This window comes from Trichogramma pretiosum, unplaced genomic scaffold (assembly GCF_000599845.2).
Source record: "Trichogramma pretiosum strain Unisexual culture from Peru unplaced genomic scaffold, Tpre_2.0 scaffold94, whole genome shotgun sequence".
Lineage (NCBI taxonomy): Eukaryota > Metazoa > Arthropoda > Insecta > Hymenoptera > Trichogrammatidae > Trichogramma > Trichogramma pretiosum.
Window position 1 is genome coordinate 107,286 of NW_019641682.1, and position 28,000 is coordinate 135,285.

At 38.5% G+C, this 28,000-nt stretch overlaps 2 protein-coding genes across 10 annotated transcripts; one reads left to right on the plus strand and one right to left on the minus strand.

The window, feature by feature from the left end:
• Window positions 1-62: 62 nt before the first annotated feature.
• LOC106654319 (protein cornichon homolog 4) lies at window positions 63-21,642 on the plus strand. 9 transcript variants are annotated; one of them, XM_014374118.2, is made up of 17 exons: window positions 3,741-4,857; window positions 6,814-7,113; window positions 7,549-7,698; window positions 8,341-8,612; window positions 8,690-9,313; window positions 9,400-9,595; window positions 9,768-10,164; window positions 10,255-10,452; window positions 10,533-10,742; window positions 10,973-11,292; window positions 11,369-11,689; window positions 12,537-12,816; window positions 13,171-13,301; window positions 13,526-13,632; window positions 14,360-14,690; window positions 15,190-15,381; window positions 16,468-21,642. In XM_014374118.2, exons 2-17 carry the CDS (start codon window positions 7,015-7,017, stop codon window positions 16,636-16,638), a joined length of 3,999 nt encoding a protein of 1,332 aa, XP_014229604.1. In that variant the 5' UTR covers window positions 3,741-4,857; window positions 6,814-7,014; the 3' UTR covers window positions 16,639-21,642. The 9 variants fall into 9 exon arrangements, with proteins under 9 accessions (XP_023316830.1, XP_014229604.1, XP_014229610.1 ...); XM_014374124.2 differs by having other exon boundaries at window positions 10,291-10,452; XM_014374120.2 differs by having other exon boundaries at window positions 3,741-4,809.
• A 1,028-nt stretch (window positions 21,643-22,670) lies between these two features.
• On the minus strand, window positions 22,671-25,131 carry LOC106654322 (juvenile hormone acid O-methyltransferase). The gene is made up of 5 exons (XM_014374127.2): window positions 24,653-25,131; window positions 24,324-24,495; window positions 23,742-23,874; window positions 23,261-23,408; window positions 22,671-23,175 (listed from the first exon to the last, which is right to left on the minus strand). The coding sequence occupies exons 1-5, from the start codon at window positions 24,837-24,839 to the stop codon at window positions 22,964-22,966; spliced, it is 852 nt and encodes a 283-aa protein (XP_014229613.1). The 5' UTR covers window positions 24,840-25,131; the 3' UTR covers window positions 22,671-22,963.
• Window positions 25,132-28,000: the final 2,869 nt, after the last annotated feature.

The window sequence follows — 28,000 nt, forward strand, 5'->3', positions numbered from 1 at the left end:
AATACCCTGCAGCGATAGCGGCACTTTTGTCACTAGACCATCGAACTAAAATAAAGATAGCAGTTCTGCTCGCAGCGATTGCACCTCGCTGACTAATAGCCTCCGCCGCGAGGTGATATATATCACGCATCGCTATTTCTCGTTGCAATACTTACTTTGTACAAATTTTAGTGCCCCGTTTTTGAGCCTGTTAATTCCTATAAGTGTGCAGTGATGTCGACGACTTCGTGATAATAGACGATTGTGCATCGGAGCGTGTGTATGAAAAAAACGCCAAAATGCTCGACTGGATACCGGAACCGCTGATCTTTGCCTTGGCAATATTGGACACCGGCTTATTGCTCTTTGTGCTCGTCTATTTTGTATCCTTTTCAATAATTGTCACTTATGAATTAGAGTAAACGATATTTTTTAGGTTCAAAAGTTTTTTTAAAAATTTTTTTATACAAGCTATAACTCAAAATTATATTCACTAATGATGAAACTTTGATTTAATATGACAATATATAATAAAAAAAGTTATAATTATAGGTTGTGTAGCTGCCTTTCACAACCATACATTTATACTTTTTATAGAAACAAAAATGAAATAGGAAACTACTTTTTTTGTCTCATAATTTTCTTAACTCTTATATTAAATACAGGTTATAACACTATCAGATCTTGAATGTGATTATTTGAACGCTCAACAATGTTGTTCAAGATTGAATACGGTAAAAAGTTTAATTCTCATTGATAATTTGCTCATACTTATTTCATTCGTTTATATTTTCCAGTGGGTTTATCCAAAAGTTATATCGCACACTTTGTTATTGGTGCTTCTGCTGTTGCATGGTCAGTGGCTGTTGACCCTGGCTAATATACCTATGTCAGCATGGCTAATATATGAAATATACTCTACACCAAAGGGTAATATGGGCGTATACGATCCAACTGAAATACATAATAGAGGACAGTTGAAAAGACACATGCGAGACTGCATGATTTATCTAGGATATTATTTATTGTTCTTCTTCATTTACTTATATTGGTAAGTTAATGTCAATGATTAATGTAACTAAATTAATTCAAATACTTTAACTAAAATTACTATTTCCAGTTTGATAGTGTCATTGTTGAAAGGCGATCCAATCAACAGAGCTGAAGATGATAACGTGGAGTTTTAAGTGTCACTCGAAGATGTTCAGTCATAAGCTTAATGGTATAAATGCATCATGATATATTCATTGATTACCATTATTTTGTATAGCAACAGTTTATAGTACAAAATAAGAATAGTAAGTTGTAGAAAAAGCATAGATAGGAAATCCATTAATTACTTTGTCATTTTTGAAAATATACATTAAAGATGTTTATTTAATATTATCATCTCATACTATTAAAGGCTGAATAATTAATGAAGTAGTATTTCCATCTAGTCTGAATAAATGTCAAAAAATATATATTGTACTAATAATTTCATTAGAGAATCATTAGTTTCATTTCAAATACAAAAAATGATTAAATTAAAAAAAAACAGAAATCTGAGGGTCAAAGTGAAAGTAGCATTATTTCTGCACTTTTCAAGACAAATTTTAAAAATTGACTAGAGCTTTCAGTACGTTAACTAAACTGACATATATTGTTCTTCGCTATTGTCTTCTCCTTTCTTTGTTGGTAAATCATTTTTTATTCAGTTCTTCTGCTCTAGGGCATTCATAGCTTTTTAATTGTAACCTAGTTTTGAAATAAGTTCAGGTTAAGGCAGGCCATTTTTTCATTTGTAAAAAATTTGCTCATGCGATATTATGTACGATATTAGTTATTTACATTTATATTATGAAAATGTGAAATTGTAACACGAATTTAGGTATGAGCTTTCTTCATCTGTCCATAAAAATTCATGACTAAGTAGCTGAAATAAAATATTTTTACATGAGAATTGGAAAAAGTTCGAAAATTGACTTTTGCTACCGAAAATCATTTTCAATATTATATTTATGATTTGAAAGAGCTTAAAATTTAAAAAACTCTATCTCAATAGTTATATATGCTCGTTGAATGGGGTGGAATTTATAATGGCATATTTTCTATTTGCCAGTGCCTAGAAATAGATACACTTGTGTAAAGAGTACACGTAGAAAGAATATCTAAAGAGTCGCTTCTTTTGTGCTCTGCTATACACGCGGCGCGCGTATTAATTTTTTATGAAAAAGAAGTACACTTGCACAGTACTATAACATATACCGTGAGCACCGAGCAACTGCAAACTCGAGCTGTGCTCCAAGTGATATTTTATTCGCTTTTCATGTGTCATTTATAATCTTCCTCCGATTGTTTTCAACCACTTTTTTTTTTCGTGCTCTGCAATCTCCGTGTGTCGCGTCACGTTCGCTCTCATACATAATTGTCGCTGTTGATCCCTTGCTCACTTTTCTTCGTCTCGTGTTACAGTGCGTATATCTTGTTCTCTTTGCTGTTCAAACCCTTGATGATGAATGATTAGCGGAGTTGTATTTTCCCCAATTTTTTTCCGTGTGTTTTTCCATCTAGAATTTCCATTGTGAGAGTATCAATGGATTTTTGAAACAAATTACTATTGCCTAGATTGTTCGGCCCTTGTTAGCGATAGAGAACAAGAATCTGCTCCTATTGTCTAAGTTTTCGGCTCAAATGCTGTATGAATATTTTATTTTTCCAAAAGTGACTATGATTATGACGAACAATAAGCTTTGCCCTAGAGCTCCCCACTCTCTCTCCCCCCGAAACTTCGATTTGTTGTCGAAATTTTATTTTTGGGAACTTTATCCAAATTAATTCGCGTTTTTGAAAATTTCAAATGTAAGAATTAATGAACAAATTTTAAATAACAGAATGTGCTTGAAAACAGTTACAGACGGTAGCGAAATACTCGATTTTACACGTGTTTTATAATTTTGAATAATTTTTATGATCCATAAAATTGTTCTAGAAGTTAATTATACCAATTACATACTTCATTAACTCCCTAAAGATATAATTACTCAGCTCTCATCGAAATCAGGCAGCGAAATAAAAAAAAAACAACGCGTGTCACATATCGATGTTTTTAATTAAATTAGACATCCAATCGTTTTACAACCATCATCTCTCACGGTTGATTAAACTCATATTATCGAATCTATTGTAATTATCTCACGAACTTATATTTACAACGCAATGTCACAAGCATATAGCATGCGTACGAGCAGTTTATCATGTAGACCCTCTGGCAAATATTGCACATATATATCATATTGGCTATTACAGAGGCTTGGGGCGTTTTTGGCATAGTGTGTAGTAGTAGGCATATAATAAACTCGTAAAGGCCAAAGGGTGAGCGCAAGCGCGCCTCATATTTTTCCACACTTTTACATTAGAGTTCACCGACAGTCCATCCACCGTCCGCAGAATTCGTGCTATATATAGATATCCTACCATATAACACGGAGGGGCAGCGGCAGGTTGACAAACAAATTACACGCGCGCAGGCGGGGGCGAGCCGCGCGAGCGGGTAATGCTAGTATAGGCACTAGGCACCTGGAATCTAGAGATATCGAGGCACAGCACAGTCGTACGTATGTAGTTGGTCGCGTCGAAATTCGAATCGTCGAGCGGCGCAGGCGCCAATTCGCTCTCCGGAGCTAGCCAAGTAATAAGCGCACACAAGTTCCATATCTGAGTGCACTGTACATATGGAAAGCTGATTGTAGTAGTACACAAAAGCTGCCGAGGCAGTAGTGCGCTCGCCTCGAGTCCACCACTACTCTAATCAGAGCTTTGCAAGCGCAACGATACGATGTCGCGTAGCTCGTACATGCAAACGATTCGTTGACTCGTGCGTTGTGTGCTGCTGCCTTGTCTTCGTTCGGAGCACCGAGTGCAGTATACGGTGGGAGAGACGTATCGCAGGCTGCTGTGTGCACAGCTGCAAGCCTATGTGTGCAGTGCAGCCAGTAGCACTAGAGATACTCTAGCAGTAGACACGCGTTTGCGGAGAGTGCTGAGTGCAGTTGCATGCGTGTGCACAAACTTAGTATATAACTAACAAAACAACAGGCGGCTGTGCGTGTGGATCGTCGTAACATATAGCATATATTGTAATAATATTATAGTACGGAAACTGCACAAGATATGTCAGCAGCGGTCGGTAGTAGCAGCTACATCAGCAGCTACTGCTCGTCGTCGTCGTCGTCGTCGCCGCGGCCCATGCCGAGCAGAAGACGCCAAGCAGCGGATCGACAGCAGCAGCAGAGCAGTAGCACTATAGTAGAGTAGTGTAGTGTAGTCCGTCGAGCCGTGCGGAGACGTTACAATACAAAATATCTTATTATATATCACAATATAATAATGAGCTGCCTGTTACACTAACTAGACAAACGGCCGCGGTATACAGATAGAAAAGAAGGAGTTCTCTCTCTCTCTCAACGCACAAGAAAAAAATCCACGAGCGCGCAACCTCATTTATTTATTATAATAGTCATTATATAGGCGCACAAATTGACGTACGCGGCCCGTACGACGAAAGAGAGAGAGAGAGAAGCAGAGATGTTTTGCAACGTCCTTTAGGCCGGACGACGTACGGCGCGCGCTTACGTGCGTATGTAATTTATAACACCGCGTCGTCGTTGTTCGCAGTCGACGTGCGTGCGTGCGTTTAAAGTGTGTGTCACAGCTAGTCAATCAGTGCATCATCATCATCATCATCAGGCAGGCAGCAGCAGCTGTAGCAGCAACACAGTTCAATCGACGATTACAAAGGTGTAGATGTTTTGCCGCAAACAACAGAAGAAGAGAGAAGAAATAATAAGAGTGCGTGTGACAATAAGAGATATCGTCGTTATACACGAGTGTTTGCATGTATGCTCCTTATTTTTTCTTATCCTCGATTTTTCGCTTTTTCTTTCATCCCTTTTCACGTTTTTTCTCTATTCCGCCCACCTATCCTTTGATTTCGTGAATCATGAATCTAAATTTGCTTCGGAGCTTACTCTAACTGTCAATCGTTCTCGCCTGTCTCTCTCACTCACTAGTCGTCGTTTGTTTTCTCGTGTGTGTTAAGTTTTTATATATATTTACGCACAGAAGTCACGCACATACATCTTATGTATAGCGGACGACGCGCGCGAATCCCCGCGCGCACGTCTATAGAGTTAAGAGTAGAGAGATACAATAATATCGCTTTGTCACTTGTCAGTGTCAGAGAGTAGACTCTCGACTGAGAAGGAGAAGAAGAATCGTAAATCTTTTTCTGAGGCCTAAGCCACAGAGAGAGGCACGCAATTAAAAGCTCTTAATAAGCTATCATCGTCGTGCCAAAACAAAACACTCGACTTAACTCTCTCTGTGCCTCGTAAAAGCAACAAAAAAATTATATCGATATCGAGAAACGAGCGAGAGCGATTTTCAAGCATACACACACCTGTCACACCTGTTCTCTCTCTCTCTCCATCATCGTATCTTATACATAATATTATTTTCTTTCCACGTCCTGGGATACGTACACACACACACATTGGCGCGCATCTTTTAGCGCTCGATTATATGCTCGCTCTACTCTCTCACGTAGATAGAGCGAGAGAGAGAAAAAGCGTCCTCTGAAACTGGGAGGAGCTCGCGGGCATTATATGAGTTGCTGCTGCTGTACATACACACACATGTATAGCATGTCATGCTGTGTATACACCTTGCTGCGTTCGCTCTTTCGCTCGCTCGCTCTCTCGATGCTGTATAGTTTATAAATTTTGCGCTTACTGCCGAACGACGCAGCGAATCCTCAGCGTAACAGGGCTCGTCCCTGCGCCGCGCGCGCCAGATTAGGCGGCCGATAATAAACACTGCGGGTATTACACACGGGGATTGGCACGGGCAAAGAGCCCCTATTAAACTTGAGATTGATATCAAGTGTTACCTACCTATCAAACGTGTGTATACAGTACCATCACCTGCGCGTAAGCTCGGCAGGCAGCAGCAGTCTGCTAGCAAGCAGCAGCAGCAAGTGTACTAGTGTAATCTCCATATTTGTGATTATGTGTACTTTCTGGGTGAGAATTAAGCTCTAGGTAGAAGAGAGAACATCTGATGTTCAAACTTTCTCTGTATTTCTTTTGCTCTCTCTCTCTCTCTCTCTCATTCTCTTAATAGGCATGAAATGATATTAAGTCATTCGCGGGAGAGGCTAATTTATGCCGAGCTCGCTGAGATTTGAAATGTGTATCATTGACATATCTCCACTTTTCCTTTCTTTTTATCCGCGCTCTACTCTCCTCTCTTTTTTTTACGGCTCGCGTGCGCGCGAGAGATCGTTCGTCCGAGGTGATATTCTCTATATCTCCATATAGCAGTCCATAGCGATACTTTATATTGGCCTATTCAACGGTCCGTGCTTCGCGGCACACTGTGTTAAATGTTTTGCTTTTATGTAGAGTAGTATAGGCTCTATCCATCGCGTGTAATACCCGCAACATCTCTCTCTCTCTCTCGCTATATAATACTCAAGGGTTTCTGCTACAGTTCGCTGATTGGTATTTATAGGGTGACCTTTTTATTGTCTTTATTCCTCTTCGCGCCTCTCCGTACGCTATATAGTACCCGCGCGTACTCGGTGCCTAGAACTGTGTCAATAAACGACTGCTACGCGTGATTGGTTGCGGTCGTTTAGTGATTAACGTTCTTTTTTTTTTTTTCGTTACACCTGCTAATTATTTTTTTTTCTTTCTTTCTTTTTGCTTCATTTTTAAAAATTTAAATTGTTTAAAATCTTTAATTTATTTTAGTAAAAAATAATTTATTAATTATATCCTTTTCTTTTGACAGTCATTCCTTGTTGATGACTCAAAAATTTGGAAGAGAATGATACCCATTCAATGGCAATAGAGGAACGTCATAACGCACCATGTTGAGTTAAGTCCAGGCTGAATCAACTACCAACAGTTGTCACATAAATCTGCACCAACAGTCGTGAATTTTTACTCTGCAATTTTACACCCCAATAAAAAACAAGAATAAATCATAACAATGGCGAGCACAAAGTCAGCTGAAAATGCAGTGCAGACAAAGCCCATTGAGGTATCCGAAATGCTGCAGACCGGTGAGAAATTTGTCAAGTGGGACGAGGTAGGTAACTCTTTTAACAACTGAAAAATTTAAAACTAGCAAGCACACATTCTACATAGGGATTGAAGTGTTAATATGAAAATATTAATCAAGATCTATTTACAAAGTCAATATTTTATTTAGAACCAAGAGTGACTAGAAAGTACTTTAGTTGAGTTTTGAAACACTACACATTCTTGAGCATAACTTTTTAATACAAAACTAATGTAAAATATTTGCATCTGTTGCACTGTATATAAACTGAGTGCAAATATTTGGACATAGCTGGTAGAATAATGCAATAGTACCAATCGAGGCAAAAACAACAATTTAGAAAATAACTACAGAGTGTGTGTGTAAATGAGAAAATTGACGTATTACGTAGTATTGAAAATGTTTTTAAAAAAAAATTATTCAAGGTGAGCACATTGTTTTATTGTTATGCTTAATACGTAGGATGCAACTCCACAAATCCAACCATGCACTTTGTTCGTCGACAAAAATGGTTTCTATCTGTATTGGATACCTCAGAGTAATGAAACAGAAATACTTGATATTGCAATGATTCGTGATGCACGAACTGGAAAATATGCTAGAACTCCTAAGGTGAATGATATAGTAATTGAATAGCTTTATGTTTTACTTTGCTTTTATATATGATATTTGCTTATCTCATTGTCGAGGGGCAAGCCTAGTGGTGGTGGTGGCGGTGGTGGTATACATATATAACTCTTTTCATTGTTTTGCTACTCATCTTTCATTCTATTGTGATCTACACATTGTATATATCTTCATGAATGTGCTAGATTCATAATGCAGCTGTAGCAGTATTTATTGATAAATTTATAAATAGAGGACAGTCTGCCCTTTTTAATAGTATATAACATGCATGACTATTTCTCTAAAGTTAAAAGGCCAACGGTCATACTATGATATAATATTTAACAATATTAATTATGTATGTAATAATTGTGGTAAGTTATTTAACGCTTCATGCATAACGTTGAATTCATGTTGAATAGTAAATTTTATTGATAAAAATTTTCGAGACGGTCGAGTTTTATAAAATATTCAAAAAATAAATTCATCTTTTTTACAAATCGCATGATCAACCAAAGCTTCTTATAAATGTTGAAAATCATTAATACTTTCGATCGCCATTTAATTTTTTCGCTGTATTACGCTTATACGTTTTGTCAATCCATGTCGTACAACGAACGGAAAAAACCTACAATACACAATTTGCAGGACGTGAGATTGAAGAATCAAGTCACGATGGGCTCGCAGGACTCGCTCGAGGACAAGACCATGACGATCTGCTACGGCTCGGACTTCGTCAATGTGACGTTCATCAATTTCTGCACGACTCGGGCCGACATAGCCCGACACTGGACCGACCAGATTCTGCATCTGGCTTACAATCTCACGCAGCTCAACACCAGCACGACGATGTTCCTGCAGAAGGCCCACACCAGGCTCACCCTCATCACGGACAAGAACGGCAACGTACCCGTAAAGAAGTGAGTGACGTCGTTTTATTTTTTTGAATTATCATTAAAAAAAAAAAAAAATCATCGCAAAAATTGCGTTTTTGCAGCGTAATCAAGATGTTTACGCAGCACAAGGACGACCGCAAGCGCGTCGAGAAGGCCCTTGAGAGCACCGGCCACTCGGTCGGCAAGAACGACTCCATACCCATACAGAAGTTTCAGTTCGAGGACTTTTTCACGTTTTACAAGGCCCTCACGCAGCGCAGCGACGTCGAGAAGATCTTCGACCAGCTGGTGGGCAACTCCAAGAAGAAGCTGATGTCGGCCGCGCAGCTCGTCGAGTTTCTGAATCAGACTCAGCGCGATCCGCGTTTGAACGAGATCCTCCATCCGTACGCAAACACGGCCCGCGCCATGGAGATCATCACGCAGTACGAGCCGAGCAAGGCCAACGCCCAAAAGGGCTACCTGAGCTCGGACGGATTTCTGCGCTACTTAATGAGCGAGGACAATCCGATCATGGCCGTGTCCAAGTTCGAGCTGTCGGACGACATGGATCAGCCGCTGGCGCACTACTTCATCAATTCCAGCCACAATACCTATCTGACGGGCCACCAGCTGACCGGCAAGAGCTCGGTCGAGATTTATCGGCAGTGTCTGTTGGCCGGTTGTCGATGCGTCGAGCTCGACTTCTGGAACGGGAAGGACGCCGAGCCGGTGATCGTTCACGGGTACGATTACATTGAGAATTTTCTCTCTTTGCATATTACCGACGCGTTTGTAATTTCTTGTTTTCGTTGTTACATAATGATAATAGATACACTTTCGTGCCTGAAATCTCGGCGCGAGACGTGCTCGAGGCGATAGCCGAGAGCGCCTTCAAGACATCCGAGTATCCGGTCATACTGAGCTTTGAAAACCACTGTAATCCGAGACAGCAGGCCAAGATCGCGCAGTACTGTCGCGAGTTCTTCGGCGACATGCTGCTCGAGACACCTCTGGAATCTCACAAGGTGAGTCATTGTGTGCATAATATTATGCATTGTATACGTACGACGACTATGTGTGTGTGCATGCACGAGAACAAAAATATTTATTAATCCCTCGTGCCGCATACCGATAAACAAACGCCACGCGCGAAAACGAGCAAATTAAAATTGCAATGAACTTTGTCGTCAACGCTAGTTGGAGCCGGGCCAAGAGCTACCGCCGCCCGCCCTGCTCCGCAGAAAGATCATCATAAAGAACAAGAAGAAGCATCATCATCACAAGAAGCACCAGAAGAAGGCCCACCAGCAGCAGCCGTCGACCGAGGTCATCGACGAGGGCAACGAGGCCGGCGAGGACAACAGTAGCGAGGATCAGTCGGCCAAGGGCGAGAACGGCCCGCCGCCCGACATCATTCCCCAGAGCGAAGTCGCTGCCGCGGGGGAGACGGCCAGCTTGGACAACAGCAGCAACGGCGGTAACACCGGCGGTGTCGTTCTTGCGCAGCAGCAGTCGGTCGGTAACGGCGGAGTGAATCATCCGCCCATGCTTCAGAATCGACAGAGCAGCAAGGACAGCGCTCAAGACGAAGAAGGTGAACATTCTTTTATCGACGCTTTTTTTCATCCGTTTTTTTTTATTTGTTTATTAATTTTTTTTCGTTTGTATATCGATCGCTCGTTAGGAGCTCTTTCGAAATCAATCTGTTCCAATGTTGCAGACGAGGACGAGGAATCCAGCCTCAGCGAGGAGGAGTCCAACGTGGACCCCGTCACGTCCGAGAAGGCCGCCGACGCTAAGGAGACGGAGGCCGGTGCCGAGATTTCCGCACTTGTCAATTACGTTCAACCCGTTCATTTCATCAGCTTCGAAGTGGCAGAAAGTAAGCCAAAAGCACTTCTCTTTGAGTGCTTTCTACTATAATAATTCTAACGATGTTTTTTTGTTCTTGGTCTATTTTAGAAAAGAACCGATTGTACGAGATGTCGTCGTTCGACGAGAAGCAGGCGACCACGCTGCTGAAGGAACGTCCGCTGGAATTTGTCAATTACAATAAGCATCAGCTGTCGCGGGTCTATCCGTCGGGCACGCGCTTCGACTCCAGCAATTTCATGCCTCAAGTTTTCTGGAACGCGGGCTGTCAGCTGGTGGCTTTGAACTATCAAACTATGGGCAAGTTGCTTTCTCTAATTTATTTTCGCCTCCCCCGCAAATTGACGTCTATCATATTTGCGTTGTTGTGCGCCTCTAATTCCAAAACTCCGATACTCTCTGCCGAGTTTCGAGGGCGTCGATGATTTTTCTTTTCACCTTGATTTTCCGCTTCGTACGATTCGCTGCGCTCAGCGATTCTCTTTGACGAGTCAATTAAATACTACAACATCTATTCCTGTCGTGCGCAGACCTGGCCATGCAACTGAACCTGGGCATTTTCGAGTACAACAAGCGCTGCGGCTATCTGCTCAAACCCGAATTCATGCGACGCAAGGATCGACGATTGGATCCCTTTGCCGAATCGACGGTCGACGGTATCATAGCGGGAATGGTGCATATTCACGTCATATCGGCTCAATTTCTAACGGACAAAAGAGTCGGGACGTATGTGGAAGTGGATATGTATGGATTGCCCGCTGATACCGTGAGGAAAAAGTTCAGAACCAAGATCGTCCCCAACAACGGCATCAATCCTGTCTACGACGAGGAACCTTTCATCTTCAAAAAAGTAAGCCAGTTTTTGTGTCATTTCTGCAATTCGTAACATTTATTTTTATTAATAAGTTTTCTTTTTTTCAATTCAGGTGGTTCTTCCCGAACTCGCCTCCATTCGCATAGCCGCGTACGAGGAATCCGGAAAAATGATCGGACATCGCGTTCTTCCAGTCATCGGACTGTGTCCGGGCTACCGTCACGTGGCACTGCGCACCGAATGCGGCCAGTCGCTTCCTCTCGCCAGTCTGTTTTTACATGTCATCGTCAAAGATTACGTGCCGCACGGCTTGAGCGATTTCGCCGAGGCACTGGCCAATCCCATCAAATATCAGAGCGAGCTTGAAAAAAGGACCCAACAACTGTCGGTGCTCACCGACGATCTCGAGGAGCCGAAATCAGGAGAAGTCGAGGTGTGTTTCTGCTTTATCCTCTATAGAGCTATTCGATACTCGAAAATACCGGAAAATCAATTTGTGTACGTCTATCGTTGATAATTTTGACCCATATACGTCGTCTACGGAATTTTGTTTGATCGAAACGCGTTGATTTCGCGTTGGTATTTTAAATATACGTGTGGTCGAATCAATGTAGTGTTTTGTTTACGTATGAAAGTATTATCGATGTAAAAAAAAATAATAACACTATTTTTTTCCTGCTTTATATCAAAAATAAACCGAGACGAAAGTTTGTTTTTGTGGGTCAACTTTTTACGCGTCGGCCGAATTAGTCAAATTTTCTTACAAGTTTGCTTAATTATAATGTGAGATTTACTATGCGCAATTTATTTCCCTTAAGCCACCTGTGAATCGTTTCAATGATGCAAGCTTTTTTCGTATCAAAATAGTGTATTTATTTGCGAAATAAAAGCTTCCAAAAGAGGAAGTTATCGAAGATCAGATTAAAAAGTCAAAATATAAACAGACAATTATTTTCGTATAATAAATCCATTACACCGATTAATTAGTAGCTATAACGAAAATATTTTGATTAAAAAAAAAAAAAAATAGTCATTGTTACCTACTTTTTATACAAATGCGATGTAAATAGTATTCTAAATAGTGCACGTCATTCAAAAGTACATACAATAGTTGTAAAACGTTACTTGCATTTTACGTTCTTTGAAAAGGAATGCAAAGGCATTCTTTCGAATCTAAGTATAGAAAAGAACGACACAATCGGGCGCACTCAAGTGGCTTTTATTTGCGCGAATCGCTGTAAGCAGAGTCTAATCTATCAACCTCTATTATCCTTTGGCAGGAGGAGACGTCAGCTTTAGCGACCACTGCACCGGCTACGGCGGCCTCGGTCACGACCTCGGGTGCTGCGAGCAGCAGTGCCAAGTCGACGCAGAGAGTCCGATCGATCGGTGAACTTCCGACGAACTTAGCGCCGAGCAGCATTGGTAGCCCTCATGGCCGGCCATCGATCGGCGCGATCAACTCGGCCGATTCTCAAGAACTGGAGGACGGAGTTTCGGCGCTAGCTGTCACTGTGGTCGATGGCTCGTCCAACAAGAGCCCATTGAATGCCAGTACAAGTGAGTGCTTTTATCGGTGCATTTTGTAGTTTTTGAAAGAAGGTTTTTCACGATCATGTTTAGTCAGAGTGATAATTATTTTTTAAATATTTTAGAATGACTAAAAAAACATAAACTTGAAAGTTTACTCAAGCTAAGTGAAAAAATATCTACAAAGAAAGATATTATTAGAGTTAAAATTTTAAAAATATTAGATTTGAATTACTTTTACATTAATAAAAATAAAAAATTAAGTTTGTGACCAGAATTGAATATTAATTTTTGAATAATGTATTCGTGCAATAATCTCCATCGTAACGAGTACGCAAACTTGTTTATTTTGAAATTGCTTCATGAAATTGTTTTCTCCGATAGGTTCGTTTTCGCTGATTGCGGAAGACATCGTCGCCGAGTCTTTGGAAAAGTTAATGGAAAACAAACTAGTTAAAGAGAAAAAGATGGAACTGGAAAAGAAGTTGGAATCGCTGAAGAAAAAGCAAGAGAAGGTAAGTTAGTTTTTTATTATTTTTTTTCCTAATTGCGACAACATCGCTTCTTTTATATTCGCTTGGATTGCTTTACAATCAATAGTGCGATAATAAAATTATCGTGGTATAATTAATCGTTTTATTTTGAAAATTATGATGTCAATTATATATACGATTTTTAATAGAAATATCGTTCGACTCTCGTTATCGACACTTTGAAAACATTTGTTGTCGTGTTTTAGGAAAAAGTCAAAGTACAAAATTCGAAAGGATTGGTCGATAGCGACAATAAAAAGTCCAAATTTAATATGGGTAATAAATTAGTCAAGCGACTATCCAGCAAAAACATGTAAGTAACATTTCTTATATACTAATTTTATTCGAAATAATATTTCAATTACGTGGGTGTGATTTAATAATCGTTTAGTTAATATTCTATTTGTTTTTATTGGCACTGTCTATCTTTTGGCTTGTTTTTCTCCATCGCCATGTAAACTCCGTCCGTGGCTAGATTTTTAGTCGATATCACTTAAAACTACGCATCTCTAATCACCGAGTTTAAAAAAATCAACACTCTTTATAGTCACGTAAAGACGTACAAACGAAACTCATACATATTGATTTAGCTGTTCGACGCAATGCTCGTCACAATTAGCGGCTACTACGCCGTTCGTGCCTCCGCACAATTTTTTATCTATAAACGATTCCACATACATTTATAATGGTGTTGATTCACTCATTCACCGCTTATCTTATGGCAGATGGCCTAAAGAAATAATAATTGATTGACGTTATTAAAAAAAAACAACGGAACTGACGGCGGATCATGAATACAATACAATAAATTAAAAAAAAGTAAATGCCGGTACGGACGAAACGACGCAGATACGGTAGCCGGGCCGATTTATCACTTTTTAGGTCGCCATTATCTCTTTCAAATTTGCCGCATTGTCTCGTATCGATAATCTCGTTTGTTAACTAATGCCACGACTAAATAGGTGCCTATCGATGACGTAGAATTACGCGTCTCACACGTGGAATTAGCAACGCAATATGACAATTAATTTTGATTTCAGCAGCTTCTCGAGCGAGGTGGCACTGAGCGCGATCGGATCCCTGCCGGAGACGACCGCCGAGTCGCCCGAGACCGAGGGCACCACCGACGCAACCGCTGCCCTGGTCACCAAAGCCCTGCCACGAAGTCAGAGCGAGCGTCTCCTCGCCGTCTGCAAGGAGCACGTGCTGCAGGAGCGCGAGCTCCAGGAGAAGTACCACGAGAGCATGTTCTCGACCGTCGACAAGGTCATGAAGAGCTCGCAGTCCAGCCAGCTGAAGGCGCTCCAGACGCTGTACGAGCGCGAGACGGCCGACGTCAAGCGCAAGCTCGCGGCCAAGAGACACGACGAGGTGCGTTCGAAAGAGAATTTTGAGGAACGATCGCCACGCGCGGATTCATCTTGTTTTTTTCCACAAATAACCCAATTTTCTTTCTACTAGTTGCTCGGTCTTAATTTTGTTTGCCGAAATCGGTGGAAAAAAATACGTAGCTTCAATTTATTAAAATAGCTTCGAGCTTATGCAAATTCTACAGATCTAGAATCAATTTCAAGAGTCATGCTGTGGCTCGTATACATCTTCAATAGTCTTCTATTTAACTTGAGTTTTGAAGGAAAATGTTGGATGCCATAATTTTTCCGCCCAAATATCTACGTATTACTGAAATGTAAATACTTATTACGCTCGTTTATCGCTATAATATCTTAGAATATGTAACACGTACTCTTCGACAAATATCTGCTGTAAAAGAAAAAATTAGCGTCATGCTTAAAAATGCTGATATCGCGAACAACTGTATCAATAACGTCGAAACGGTATATTAATAGCAAAATTAAAATTTATCGAGTAGGTGAAGAAGTTGGCGAAGATCCACAAAGACAAAGCCGAGCTCGATCGCATGAAAAGGGAAGTAGCAAAATCGACCGTGGAAAAGGGAGTCAACGAATGCACCAGGCTAACCAAGATATATGATAGAAAGAGGATGGAATTAGAAAAACAACACGAGGAAGTGAGGCAGAGATTCGATGATGAAAAGGCTAAGGTGAGTTATGCAATGTGCTATCTAGTAGGTCATCGAATATGTCAAAGCCAAGCCGATAATGATCTTAATTTTAAAGTTAGTTCAGCGAGGCTTATCTCTCGCGATTTTATACATAAATGGGTAATTTAAATACGAAATTCGAAAATAGCATAATGTTGGAAAACTTTTATTAATACTTTTCATCTATGTTTGATCTTGCACCTTACCAGGAAAAAAAGTAATGATTCATTAGTATGACATTGCACTCGGGTCTTCACAGTACTGATAAATGTAAACAAGCCGAAATTGATTCACGTGAGAGTTATCTTTAAATAGCGCTGCGATTTTAATTGGTATTTGAAAAGCCAGTTGGCTTTTTATATACAGATTTTTGATTACCGGTTGAATCTGGATGTATAAGACCCAGCGACTCAATTATCAAAATCGGAAGCTATTTAATTATGTAATATTGAATAAGTGTAATAAGTTTTATCTTGATTATTGATTTTAATATGATATAATTATATTTGTGATGGGCTCGATCGTAAAACCGGATGTAGCAATTGCATCTTTATCTACTATGCATTTTTACAAGAATAATTTATGTAATTTTACGATTAATGGGTGGCTGTTAATGTCAATAGTCAATAATCAATAGTGAGAAATTGACCTTGTGAACGAAGAAATGTAGGTCAGTACAGGGCCTGTTACAAAAATATTCCGTAGCAATCTTCGATATCTAATTAGCATACCGCAAAAGTGCAAATTAATCGTGAGTAACGCGGAGGTATCCGTTGCACACGTGACACCGGAGTTCAATAGCCTGTCACGTCATATTATAATTACGTTACGTTCCGATATGATCGAACGCGCGACTTTGTTGATTCGAATCTCTGAGGAGGCGAGAACCCCGCCGATTTTTCATACAAATTTGCTGGCGCGATAAGGCGCCGCAACCTTCGACTTGTTTATTACAGATCTTTTTATTCTTAGAAAGTTATTGTTGCATCACTGCACAATTACCAATTATTTAATTAAACCGAGAGAATTTTTATTTATGGCGACTGTGATTTTTCGCACGGAATTAATATTATTATATATTTGCAGGTACGCGCGGCTCTACAGACCGAGTACACCAGCCGCTACAGCAAATTCGAGAGCGGCTCGATCGAACTGTCGCCCACCAAGGGAGGAGGAGGAGGAGGCGGCGAAGCAGGAGCGGGAGAGTCCGCCGAGGACCAGCACCAGCCGAGCGACCAAGTGGACAAGCCCTACTAGCAGGAGGAGTCCGGGGCTCGCCAATGGTTCATCTGCTTTCGACGCCAGAAGCACCACCGCTGAACGCGAACGAGGCACAAGAGATCCCATCTTAACCATGGGCCCTGCCGCAATAACGATAACAAAAATGACTCATTCTTCTTGAATAAGTAAGTCTTCAACTACTCTGCTGCGCGGCGATCGTAAGGATGATGTTTAATGCACAAACGGCATCATCCTTCGACGAGCTAAACGTCGCGCGGCAACAACAGCAAATCTCTTGCCCCCCTGTGTTACAATCCGCTGCGCGCACGGAGTCGACACACACACACACAACTCGACTCAGGCGCCAGAAAGATCGGCGCCGAGTAAGGCCGCCACAGTCAGGCCCCGAGAAAATTACGAGGAGCTGCATTTCTATTTAAAATATTAGCAAAAAAAAAGTAACATTCCAATTTTTCCTTGTCGATGAGAGAAACATGATTCAACGCGGTGGTGTGTTTCTGGGTGCGTTGGCCACTTGTCGCCAAAAAAATACTCTCCGATTATAAGAAAAAAAAAAAGAAGTAAATTGTCAAAGTAAACAGGTTCACGCTCTCATACACACTTGCATGCATACGTACAAAAAAAATCGCTTGCACGCACACACACATACGTACACGTACATATACACGAACGCGCACGCGTCATCGACAGTATTAAGTAATACAATTGATAAGTGGGTGGTATGGCAAATTTTTCTTTTTTCTAAAGCGCCAAATATATAAATCGTAGGCTGATATAGATCAAACATGAGAGATAAGCGTGCAACGATAAAAAAAGAAGAAGCGTCGTTGACGAAACAATCGAGCAAAATTTTGACTCTGACTTTGAATCATTGCGGGATACATATAATATGATTTCAAGCGAAAAATTTCATCGCGTGCGCACACGTGCTGCGCGTTGGGCTCTATGTATCACACACACACTCTATCCGTAATAAATTTATTGTTAAATACATGCATAAGCCGTTGCGATCTTCGTTCACAGAAAACTAACTACTAGATACATTATCTAACTACATTAGGAATTAGCTTTTGATCCATTGTGCACGAGAGAGACGATGAAAATTTATTGGATTCAGACCGTCCAATTGTGAAATATACAGGCCTAGGAATGTGAAAACTATGATAAAGTAGTTTTCCGGAAATCAAAAGAACAAAAAAAAACCTTAAATAATTCAAAATGACGCTTCGTCGATGAAAGCTACATTCGTCCTATTTTATTGACCCGTACCCATTCCGAAATATGTATTTGGAAAGTTCTCGAGAAAGTACGTAGTTCAAATAAGCAATCGGAAATATTCGCCTTTCCAAAATGTCTTTATTCTTGATTTTAATTCACCCACAAAAATTTTTCCTCGATGCTTGAATCTTTAAAAAAATTGATTAATTACTATCGAAAAACATTATTATTAAAAAGGTCGACCGAGACCAAGTTTTCCGTAAAGACAATCAAAAATGTTATACCCGCTAAGTGTTTCGAGCGGTCTTAACATTTTCTTTCATACACATATAGCATTATAAGTTTCACTACTTCGCATGATATACATTTAACAAAGTGCACCTCATCCAACAAATCTCATGATATGATAATATTAATAATAACAAAATAATAGTAATAATAATGATAATAATGATAAATATTATAACGACAACAAAATGACAAAATGTTAAGAAAAGGATAATAACCATCGGGATTAATTATCAACGATAATCCCGAGATTATGAACTAAAAACTGCACTATTTCGTCGTCAAAAATTATGCAAGGAAACTTTTAACTCGATTTCGTGAAAATCGCCCCCCAACATTTGTCGTAAATATAATATAATATATTTTACGTTGAATGACGATGCAATTCCTCGAATGACTCATTCATTGTTTTAATAAAACAAAACAAAAAAAAACTGAGCATGTGTAAAAAAAAGTTACAAGCAACTGCCCGAGATGAACAAGATGCGGTTTTTTTTCTGTAAGCATCCCGCATTGTGATATTTAATATGGATCTCATAAGCAATTATAGGATCGTTGCTGGGTTCAAATCTTATACAGTTAAGTATATAATAATATATGTACCAGTATATGTTTGGTTGTGCGCAAAATCAAAGCTCAATATTAGTTTTTAAGCATACGTTGTAATGTACATGTCGAAATTAGTTTTTAATTGGACGTATACTCCACACGATGCGTGACGAAAAAAAATATGTGTTTTACTGTTGTGAATAATGTGTTTTTTTCGGAAAAAACATGTGTATATGGGCTGTATCGCGACACGACCACGGTGGCGAAAAAAAATATCAACTAAAATACGTATTATCAAAGATTGAAATTTTCCGCTTACAATAGTAGTTATTATAAACTTTCAGAATTACCCTAAAATAAATAATAGGGGTTTACGATACGTACAAGGATTATGATTAGCATTTTAGGCGCTACCCACGATCAGAGTACCGTAATCTGTTTCAAATTTTATACAGTTATGTGAAATCAATTTTTTTCGGGCTTTAATGAGATGAATAGAATGATTATAGAATATAGATCATCAAATAACGAGAAAGCAAATACTATCGAATAAAGAGTACGCACGTTTGTTGATCTAAGTTAAAAAAGGCAAAGAATAGCGTGTTGCTTGGCAAAATTCTAACGGAATTAATTTTCCGTGAGTTTTTTAATTATAAAATTCAATTTAAAATTTTTGTCAGTCCATGAGCGATAAAACCAAAAATTTCCGAATCTTCATACTTATTTTAATCTCCGCACATGAGAATGTATGTAGTTGATACATCATTTATGTGCTGTTAACGGTCAAGACGATACAGTCCATATTTTAATTTTACGATACGAAACCCGAGATTATCACGTTCATGTCTATGTGGTTATCTTACAAATATTGCTTAGATTGTGCAAGGAAAAGGATATTTGAGTTTATCGGAGCCTTCGACTTTATCCTAAAGAACGTATTAAAACTAAAAAAAAAAAAAAATAAATCACTGTACTCTGTTCTATTGAGAAAAATAGTACTCAACTATGTGTAATTTTTTGCGAGATATATATATTATACGTTAAATTTTTTAAGATTTCTTTTTTATACTGTACGTCAATTATTGATTTTTAAATATTATGCTTTTGTTATTTTATGCATACGATTGAAAATTTTATTTTTCCTACTTTGTACGATTTCTATTGTTTAATTGAAAAATGTGATATTTTCGGAGACACTGAAAATTTAAGCGTAAGTGTTTGAAATATAAGTGTAATTTTAACGTTGTGTAGCGATCAGTAAAAGTTTTCCTTCGTAGAGTGTATAATCAAGCTTGATCGTTGATTTAAGTCTGCTTTTCATGTTACAGAAAAAGATTTTTTAAGCTTACTTCATTTTTGATTTCCATTTACTAAAGGTTTATCTCAATCAAAACTGCAAATAAGTTTTGATTAAAACGCAAAAGTAAACTACGAATTTCATACATTCATGTAATACCTTTTATAGAATTAAGTATGTTTATTCGAGGGCTTACATACACTTTGGGTACATTTGAAAAAAATTGAGGGTGAACGTGAGCCCTCGACGTATGAAATTTATTATAAAAGCCAAGAATAAAAAATATGTAAAATCGAAGTTCAATGATGCTTATACGAATTCATGATTTAAAAAATAGCACAAAGCAATTAATTTCCAGTGAAAACTTTTACTTTTATTTTTGATATGAAACATTTTCAATGATTGCTCAGAGCAAAGGAAATAATTGTAAATATATGTTTTATGTAATAAGTTTTTAATTGAAAACTTTTTAAGTCCGTTGATCGGATCTATTTCCGTTATGTGAATAACGAAAGCATAACTTACTTTATATCTACATACCAGGAGAAAAATAAATGAGTATTATCGAGTTCTTTTACGTTCGCATAAAAACAAATCTATATAAGATAATTTTAAAAAAAGGTACAAGTCCATCTTTATAATACCGAATATACTTACATACTGTTCCTTCGACTTCTTCCTGGTACTTTTTAAGTATTTGTAAATACTGTGGATCACAAAGACGTAATATAAAATACTACATTCAACGTTAAGAACATGATAATTATAATTATTATAATAATATTATCAATGATATGTTGTTGCTGTTGATATTGTTAATGGTATTAATAGATGATATGGAATAGTCATACTCACAGTTCTATAGGTAAGGATATAATTGTTACTTTATAATAAATCTTGTTACACAAATCGATCGCTGTCAAAAAGGCATCGATTTTGGTACGAGCAGTTGTAAGACCAACCGTTCTAAAAATATAGCTCATCTAAAGCTGTTATTAAGTCCATTAGAATTTTATTTTACATTAAGTGTTAGCTCCAAAAAGTTATATTGTGTTACTGATAATTTTTTTAGTACTAAGAGAATGAGAGAGAGCGAGAGAAAGAAAGAGAGTAAAAAATTAACTAGTCTCATATTGATATAAAGTGAATCCATTGTTTTGTTTTACTATTGGCTGGAACGTAATATATTTTCATTGATGCGAAATGTAAATAATCTATGAATAAATGAAACAACTAAGTAAACAATTTTGATCTGAACGTTTTCGAAGAGTCAGTTTGCCAAATATTACGAATAGAAGTTTCATAAACAATAAGTCATTTGCGATTAATTAGTCCATTTTAATTCATAAATAAAAAAAATTAGATTTTTTCATAGTACAAAATATTTATTCACGTAATAAAGTGAGCCTTCAATTGAAGAAAAAAATTGAATGGCTGCCTATAGGTAATCCAAATAGATACCTTAACTTATAATATTATCATTATTAATTTTGTTGTGAATATTTATTATTTTCAAATGCACAAAAAAAGGTGTAATGAAATTTCACGTGATAAATGAAAAATTGTAATCACAGTATTCTACGAAAAGTAATGTCTATTTCTGGAAAGTTTATTGAACCATTTTTCGAAGTTAAATAAAAACACTCTTTTCTGTTGTCATAATATTACATGCAAATTTATCATTCTTACATACCATTATATATCTCCTCATATTGTAAAGTTGAACAACCACCAACGCGGTTACCAACCCTTCTCAACATATCTTCTTTCCTTCCTTAGTTTGAATCATTTCATTTGTTTAGAAAAAGAATTTATTTTTGTAACAAAATCTTGAAAGATAAGGTAGAGAAATTAATTTTAATTTCAATTTTTTTTATAACGAGTCAACTGTTATCGCGCTGTCTTATCACGAAAAAAAATTAAAATTAATACAGCATAGTAAAAAATGAAAGTTTATATCTTTAAAAAGTTTAGAAGATACTACAGTTATGAAAACCATTTGAATTACCCTACACTTGAATTAAATAAATATTGAAAAATGTCTGTTTATACTATTAAACGTCAATTAAGCTTTATTAATGTTAATGCAATTATAAACTTAAAGGGTGATGTACGGATGCGTCATATTAATTTCTGAATAATGAGAAACCATTCATTAATGACTTGAAATTTTTGCATTAAGGAGTAGTAATCTATTATATCTATGTATTATAATATTTTCAGTACTATGTTTTGCATAACATGTTCTCATGCGAGCGATTTTTTGCTAATGTTTTGATCACTCTTTGTGTTAACGATATCTATCGAACTTTTGAACCGATTTTAATGAAAATTTAAGTATATATTTTCCACCTCAATTCATTTCTCTGGAATTTGGCGTGATTCATTTTTGATGTACCAGAATTAATTGAGAACTGAATTTATTGTCTTTAAATTTTCATTTCCACAATAGGCTCAGTTTTAATATTCATTTCATTTATTCAACTGTATCTATTTTCTATTAAAACTCCTCAATATTTCTCAAGGAATTTTGGATTTAATGTTTTTTTAAGAAATTGAAATAAGTAAAAAAAGGCAAGATTAATCGTTAAAAATTGTTTCTATTTAAACATACAATGTTTCAACTATAATTATATGTACAAAAAAACATTAAAACATTATAAAATCTATATTTACACTAAGCGCATAATAAATTTCATTATGCTGGAATACTTTTACATCAAGATGTTTTTCTAAATCGAATGAATTGCCATTCATTAAATAATTTTGTCTTCTCGAAGGTTGTCTCTCGGAGAAATTCACATACCATAAAGTTTTAGGAACTGTGATCGTTTAACAATAAAAATTTGTTTCTACATAAAATATCACTAGAAAATACTTTGTACATGCGTGAAGGCACTAACAGCAGGGGGAAAAAAGCTAGACAGAATATGTACAGAATGCGCAGATAATGCAAAATTGGTTCACTCCTAAATAATTTGTGTGCTTTCACTTAATTCTATACGTTGGTTTTTTGAAATGCGCTATGAGCACGTGATATCTGTCCAAAATTTGAAAATCGTCCTTCGACTCGCCCTCGTTGTTGTTGTCGATGAAGGAGAACTTTCTGCTCACGATGTCGCGCAGCAGATCTTCCTCGTACTCTTTTTTCACGTGCTCGGGCATACGCTCGGTAAAGGGATTGACGGCTTGAACGTGCTCTGTTGAGAAAGAGAGAGAGGATTAATTTTTGTTTCGGGAATAAAAAAAATTGGATCATTTTATAAAGAGATTTTATAAACTTACTTTTCAAAATTTCTTGACTTTTGAAGATGAAGGTCTTTTCCCGATAGCTGCAGTGCATCACCTCGAACCCTGACTCTTCGATGATCTTTTTCAGAGTCGCTCTCGGATTGGCGCAGCGTTGAAAGTAAGGTATGTATTTCGAGATATCCTGCAAAAGTTGATTGATCGACCATTAATTATACGATGTAAAAAGTGTGTTTTTTGACGGTATCTCGATCGAAATTTCCGAATCAATAAGAGTGAAAAAAAAAATTATCGGTATCTTGTATTTTTTCGAATGAATAATCTATCGGATATTACATTCTATATAGTCGATTTCAAAATTTCGTATCAACAGGTTTTTAACGCGGAGAAATAAATGAATGAAATTCTATGCATCCGAGATAAACTCTAAAGTCACGACTTGCATATAATTTTATCGAATCGATGTTGTAAATTATTGCAAGATAAAGCGAAAAAAAAATTATAAACAAAAATATACCTTCATGTAGGGGTTGTACTTTGGATCCTTGTGCAGCTTGAGATAGCTCTCGAAGCCGGTATTGTGGGCTAAAAATAGCACCAGAGATTTTCCACCTGGGCGAAGCATTTGATAAATGTTGTCAAACACTTGTCTGCAAACACACATTAAAAACGAAATTGATTAGGCGACGGCAAACCCAAAATTTATATATTGTATATAGTATACGGTTCACAATCAGCCATATATCAACGTGACGACACATATATTATATTCTCCGCGAGGCCCACAGCATATGTAGTGGTAGTAGTAGCAAATTGGCGCGTATCGTTCGATTCGCGATTAAAAGGTTTCGACTCCGATATCTCTATGTTTTATATGCGTATTATGAATTAGTGTAATGGAAAAAGTACGAACCACACACGTTTTGTCACTCGCGCACAAGTGGCTACGTTGAGTGGAGTATATTTCCAATTCGCGCGTGCTTTTTTTTTGTTTACCCAGCGTTTATTTCGCATTATGGATTCGCTATTCTTCTCTCGCGTGTATTAAAACACGCGTGTGCGCGCGTACGATGTCAAATAATAATTTTTTTTTTTTTACCTGACGTCTTGACACCAATGCAGACAATAGAACGAGACGGCGTTGTCGTACGCGCTCACGAGGTGCTGCGGTAGATTTTGCGTCTCTATGTTGAGATTGATGAAGGAGAGCCGCTTCTCGTCGGCGTGCTCGTCTTGGGCGAATTGGATCATGGTTTTGGATATGTCGGCACCTATATGCGAGAGAAAAAACGGATTGACAGCGGTTAGAAAAATGAATCGAAAGTTGGAAAATTTCGAAGGGAGCTTTTTTGAACTTTAGAGCTTTAATTTCAAGTTACAACTCTAAAAAGACACATTATCAGGGTTTATAGAGAAATGACAACTTACCGACGACGGTGGCATCCTTGGGCAGACGAGGTAGAAACAGATCCCTGGTGACGACGGCCGGTCCGCAGCCGATGTCCAGGCAGACGCCCGTCATGTTGGCGATCTCGTCGCTGAATTCCTCGATGACGTCGCTCGCGTCCCGCGACTGCAGTCCGTGAGCTTTGACGTATTCCTTGGCACCGTTCATGACTGTCTCGTTGATGAAAACGAAGGATTCAAAAAAAAAAAAACCACCACAAAAACTTTGTTGACCGCGTTGAATTGTCAAAAAAGCTCGATCTCTCTCGGAAGAAGCGCAAACGGGAGTTTACGAACGAGTTGCAGTTAAGAGACTGAGACTGGTTGCAAAACCGGGCGCTTTGGTATGTGTATAAAAGGCGGGTTGTTGCTTGCTTGTTGTAAAAATCGAACTACCAAACCGAAGACTCTCTCGTGGTCGACTGTGTCGGTTCGTCGAGAGCGTTTCTTTTTTATATATACGGCCCCGGTTGTGCTCGGCCGTGTGTATGTAGACGCGATATATACCCAACACACATCGAGCTTCGCGAACAGAGACGTCGCTTCTCTTCTTTCCACCTCTCTTGAGAGAGAGAAGTCGCCGTCTCTCTCTCTCTCTCTCTCGCTCTCTTGCTCTCTGTCTCTCGCGAGACCGTATAATAATATTCGCAAGTGTGCGAGTATCTTCTTCGCATGTGTATGTGCTTAAGTTCGCTATACCTCTTTTTTTTGCGCGCGCGTACGTACTTATACATACTACGTACGTGTGTTAAGAGCACGAGTACGATCGTGATATATGGGTGTCACTCTTTCTCTCTCTCTCTCTCTCTCTTCAATTCTAAACACGTTGTCGGCGGCGACGAGCCCGCCCGCCCGCCGCCACACTATAACGCAAATGTGTGGGTATTATTATAATAATAATCTCCCCCACGTTGATAATAATAATTCTTCTTTTTTTTCTCTTTCTTTCGCCTCGATGCGCCATAATACGTGAATCGGCGATGTCGCTAATTATTCGCGGCTCGACGCGCGACACAAACACACGATAGGCCCACGCGATTATTATCTTCTGGGTGACTATCCCCGAGAGCCGTGTGTTTTTTCCCTTAATTCGAGACGTTTCCACGATCTCGGTCAAAATCTCCTCGCACTCGATATGTTAACGCGATACAACACTTCTTCCGCGATGACGAGCGGTCGCGTGTTTGTAATACTTGGGAATTCGCGCGTTCGCCCCTCGTGCCGCATGTCTGTGCATTGTACACATATACAGCATCATCTCGCGCCGCTCACATGTTCTCTCGACATGTGAGAGAGTATATTTTGTGCGATATGCATGCGTTTTCCGCGAAGGACGAGTATGGATTCATTATCAGCATCGAACTTGATAATAATATACGAGAAATATATTATATGCGTCACTTGAGAACGTAACTTTTGCAAGGTTCAATACGCACACACCACCACTACTTCGGTCAATTATTAGTATATTTCCCTCTCAAAGTTATTCTTTTATTAAAGTCTTTATCGGATTTCTCTCTCTGTCTTGTTACTAAATATAGCGAGAGAATTCCTTTTTACGGCGGTTCGCATTCGGCAGCAGCAGCAGTTTTGTATTTATTTATTTTTTTCTTGCACGTTTGTGTATAATTGGCTTGCCCCAATCGAGTTGTCATTGTGCTGCCGCTGCTGCTGGGGACGACAAAAAATCCTGAAATTCCATGAATATCGCCGAGAATAAGGAATTACATATTAGTCAATTTCTGCTCGATCATCGCTTTATAGCTATTTCTTCGACGAATAATCAAAAAGTTGCACGAACCCCGCGCGTACGGCGCAACCCATTATATTCGGGAAAAAATACATACACACATAGTAATTTTTCTGCAAGTCACGTGTCTATAAGTGCGAATGCGCAGCAAACGTGTGTAACATCTTTGACAAAAAAGATATATACATGTCATTTGGAGCGCGTACAGAGCGCAGAGATAATTCTTCGCTAGTCAAATTTATTTCCTATACCACCTTTCGATCGACAATGACGCCGAATGACGAATTAGCTGTGTGTGGTGCGGTTTACACACTTCAAATAGCGCGGGCGCGAAAAACAAGTCGCTCAGGTGATCATCGTCGTTGATTAACATAGAGGGAGGCGAATCGTCGACGACGGTAATTTTGGCATTAGTAAACGAATCGTTTTTTCATGTGTGTGCGCGCGCTGTTACTGCTGCCGGTGATTACTATCGATTATATATTTGAAAAAAGACTTTTTTATTCGAGTGCGGCGCGGACTTGGTCACGCGTAAGTCGCGTGCGATGAATCGGTGAGAACAAGTGCGCGCGGCACGCAGGCGGTTAATTTCTCGATGTTAATTTTAATGTCATTTTTTTGGGCTTTTTTGTTAGATTTAAGCGTCGTTATTAAACGTGGGAGACAGATTTTTCCACCCACTTAAGTAAAAACAAAAGAATACCTTATTGTATACCGACGTGACGTTAATACACCGCATCATACGATTAATAATGAATTTTGTACAGTAGTAATAATCAATCGTCGTCTCTTCGTATAATACAAGAAAGAGAGAGAAGCAATATCGTGTACAATTTGTAACGCGCTCCAATATAGATGTATACAGCATTTACTGCTATTGCAAATTATGTACATGTATTGCGCGCTGCAGAGATAATCGCGTCGTAATTATAAACTTGTACTTATCCACTATCGACGACGACGACGACGAAAATATTACGAATTACAATTTATGCTATTAATAGGGGGATAATGTGTATAACGCACATTAATTTTTTTACCCCACATTCGCCGCTAGAGATGAGTTTGTTGATGCGCAGTCGAGAGCTTGCAGCGGCATTAATTGCCATTTCCATGCTGATCTATGACGACGATGATGATTAATCCGAACTTTTGTTGATATAATCAATCTCATTGAGGATTATATAGTATATAAAGTGTTACGATTCTAATTCATTGACTGTGTTGCAATATGTAAAGAGTCTATATAGCTACTGTCGTATGGTATATTTACATTATTGACTTAAAGTTTTTACAAGTAAATACTAACTTCTCTGTATCGAGAGGATGATTTTTTCCATGGGTTGTATATCTCGACGATGATTAGGTAACGTTACGGCAGACGCCTTAGATAAGATAAATCATTATTGAGCCTCTCTCAACGCTGGAGGTACGAATACACACGTGATTTCCCTTTTTTTTGCAAAACGCTCGCGCGCCAACCACCACCACTGCCGTACATTTTTCTCACTTCTTCGACAAAAATTCTCGCGCTTCGCGGCTAATTTTACGCCGTTTTACATAATTTACTGCATTGGCGG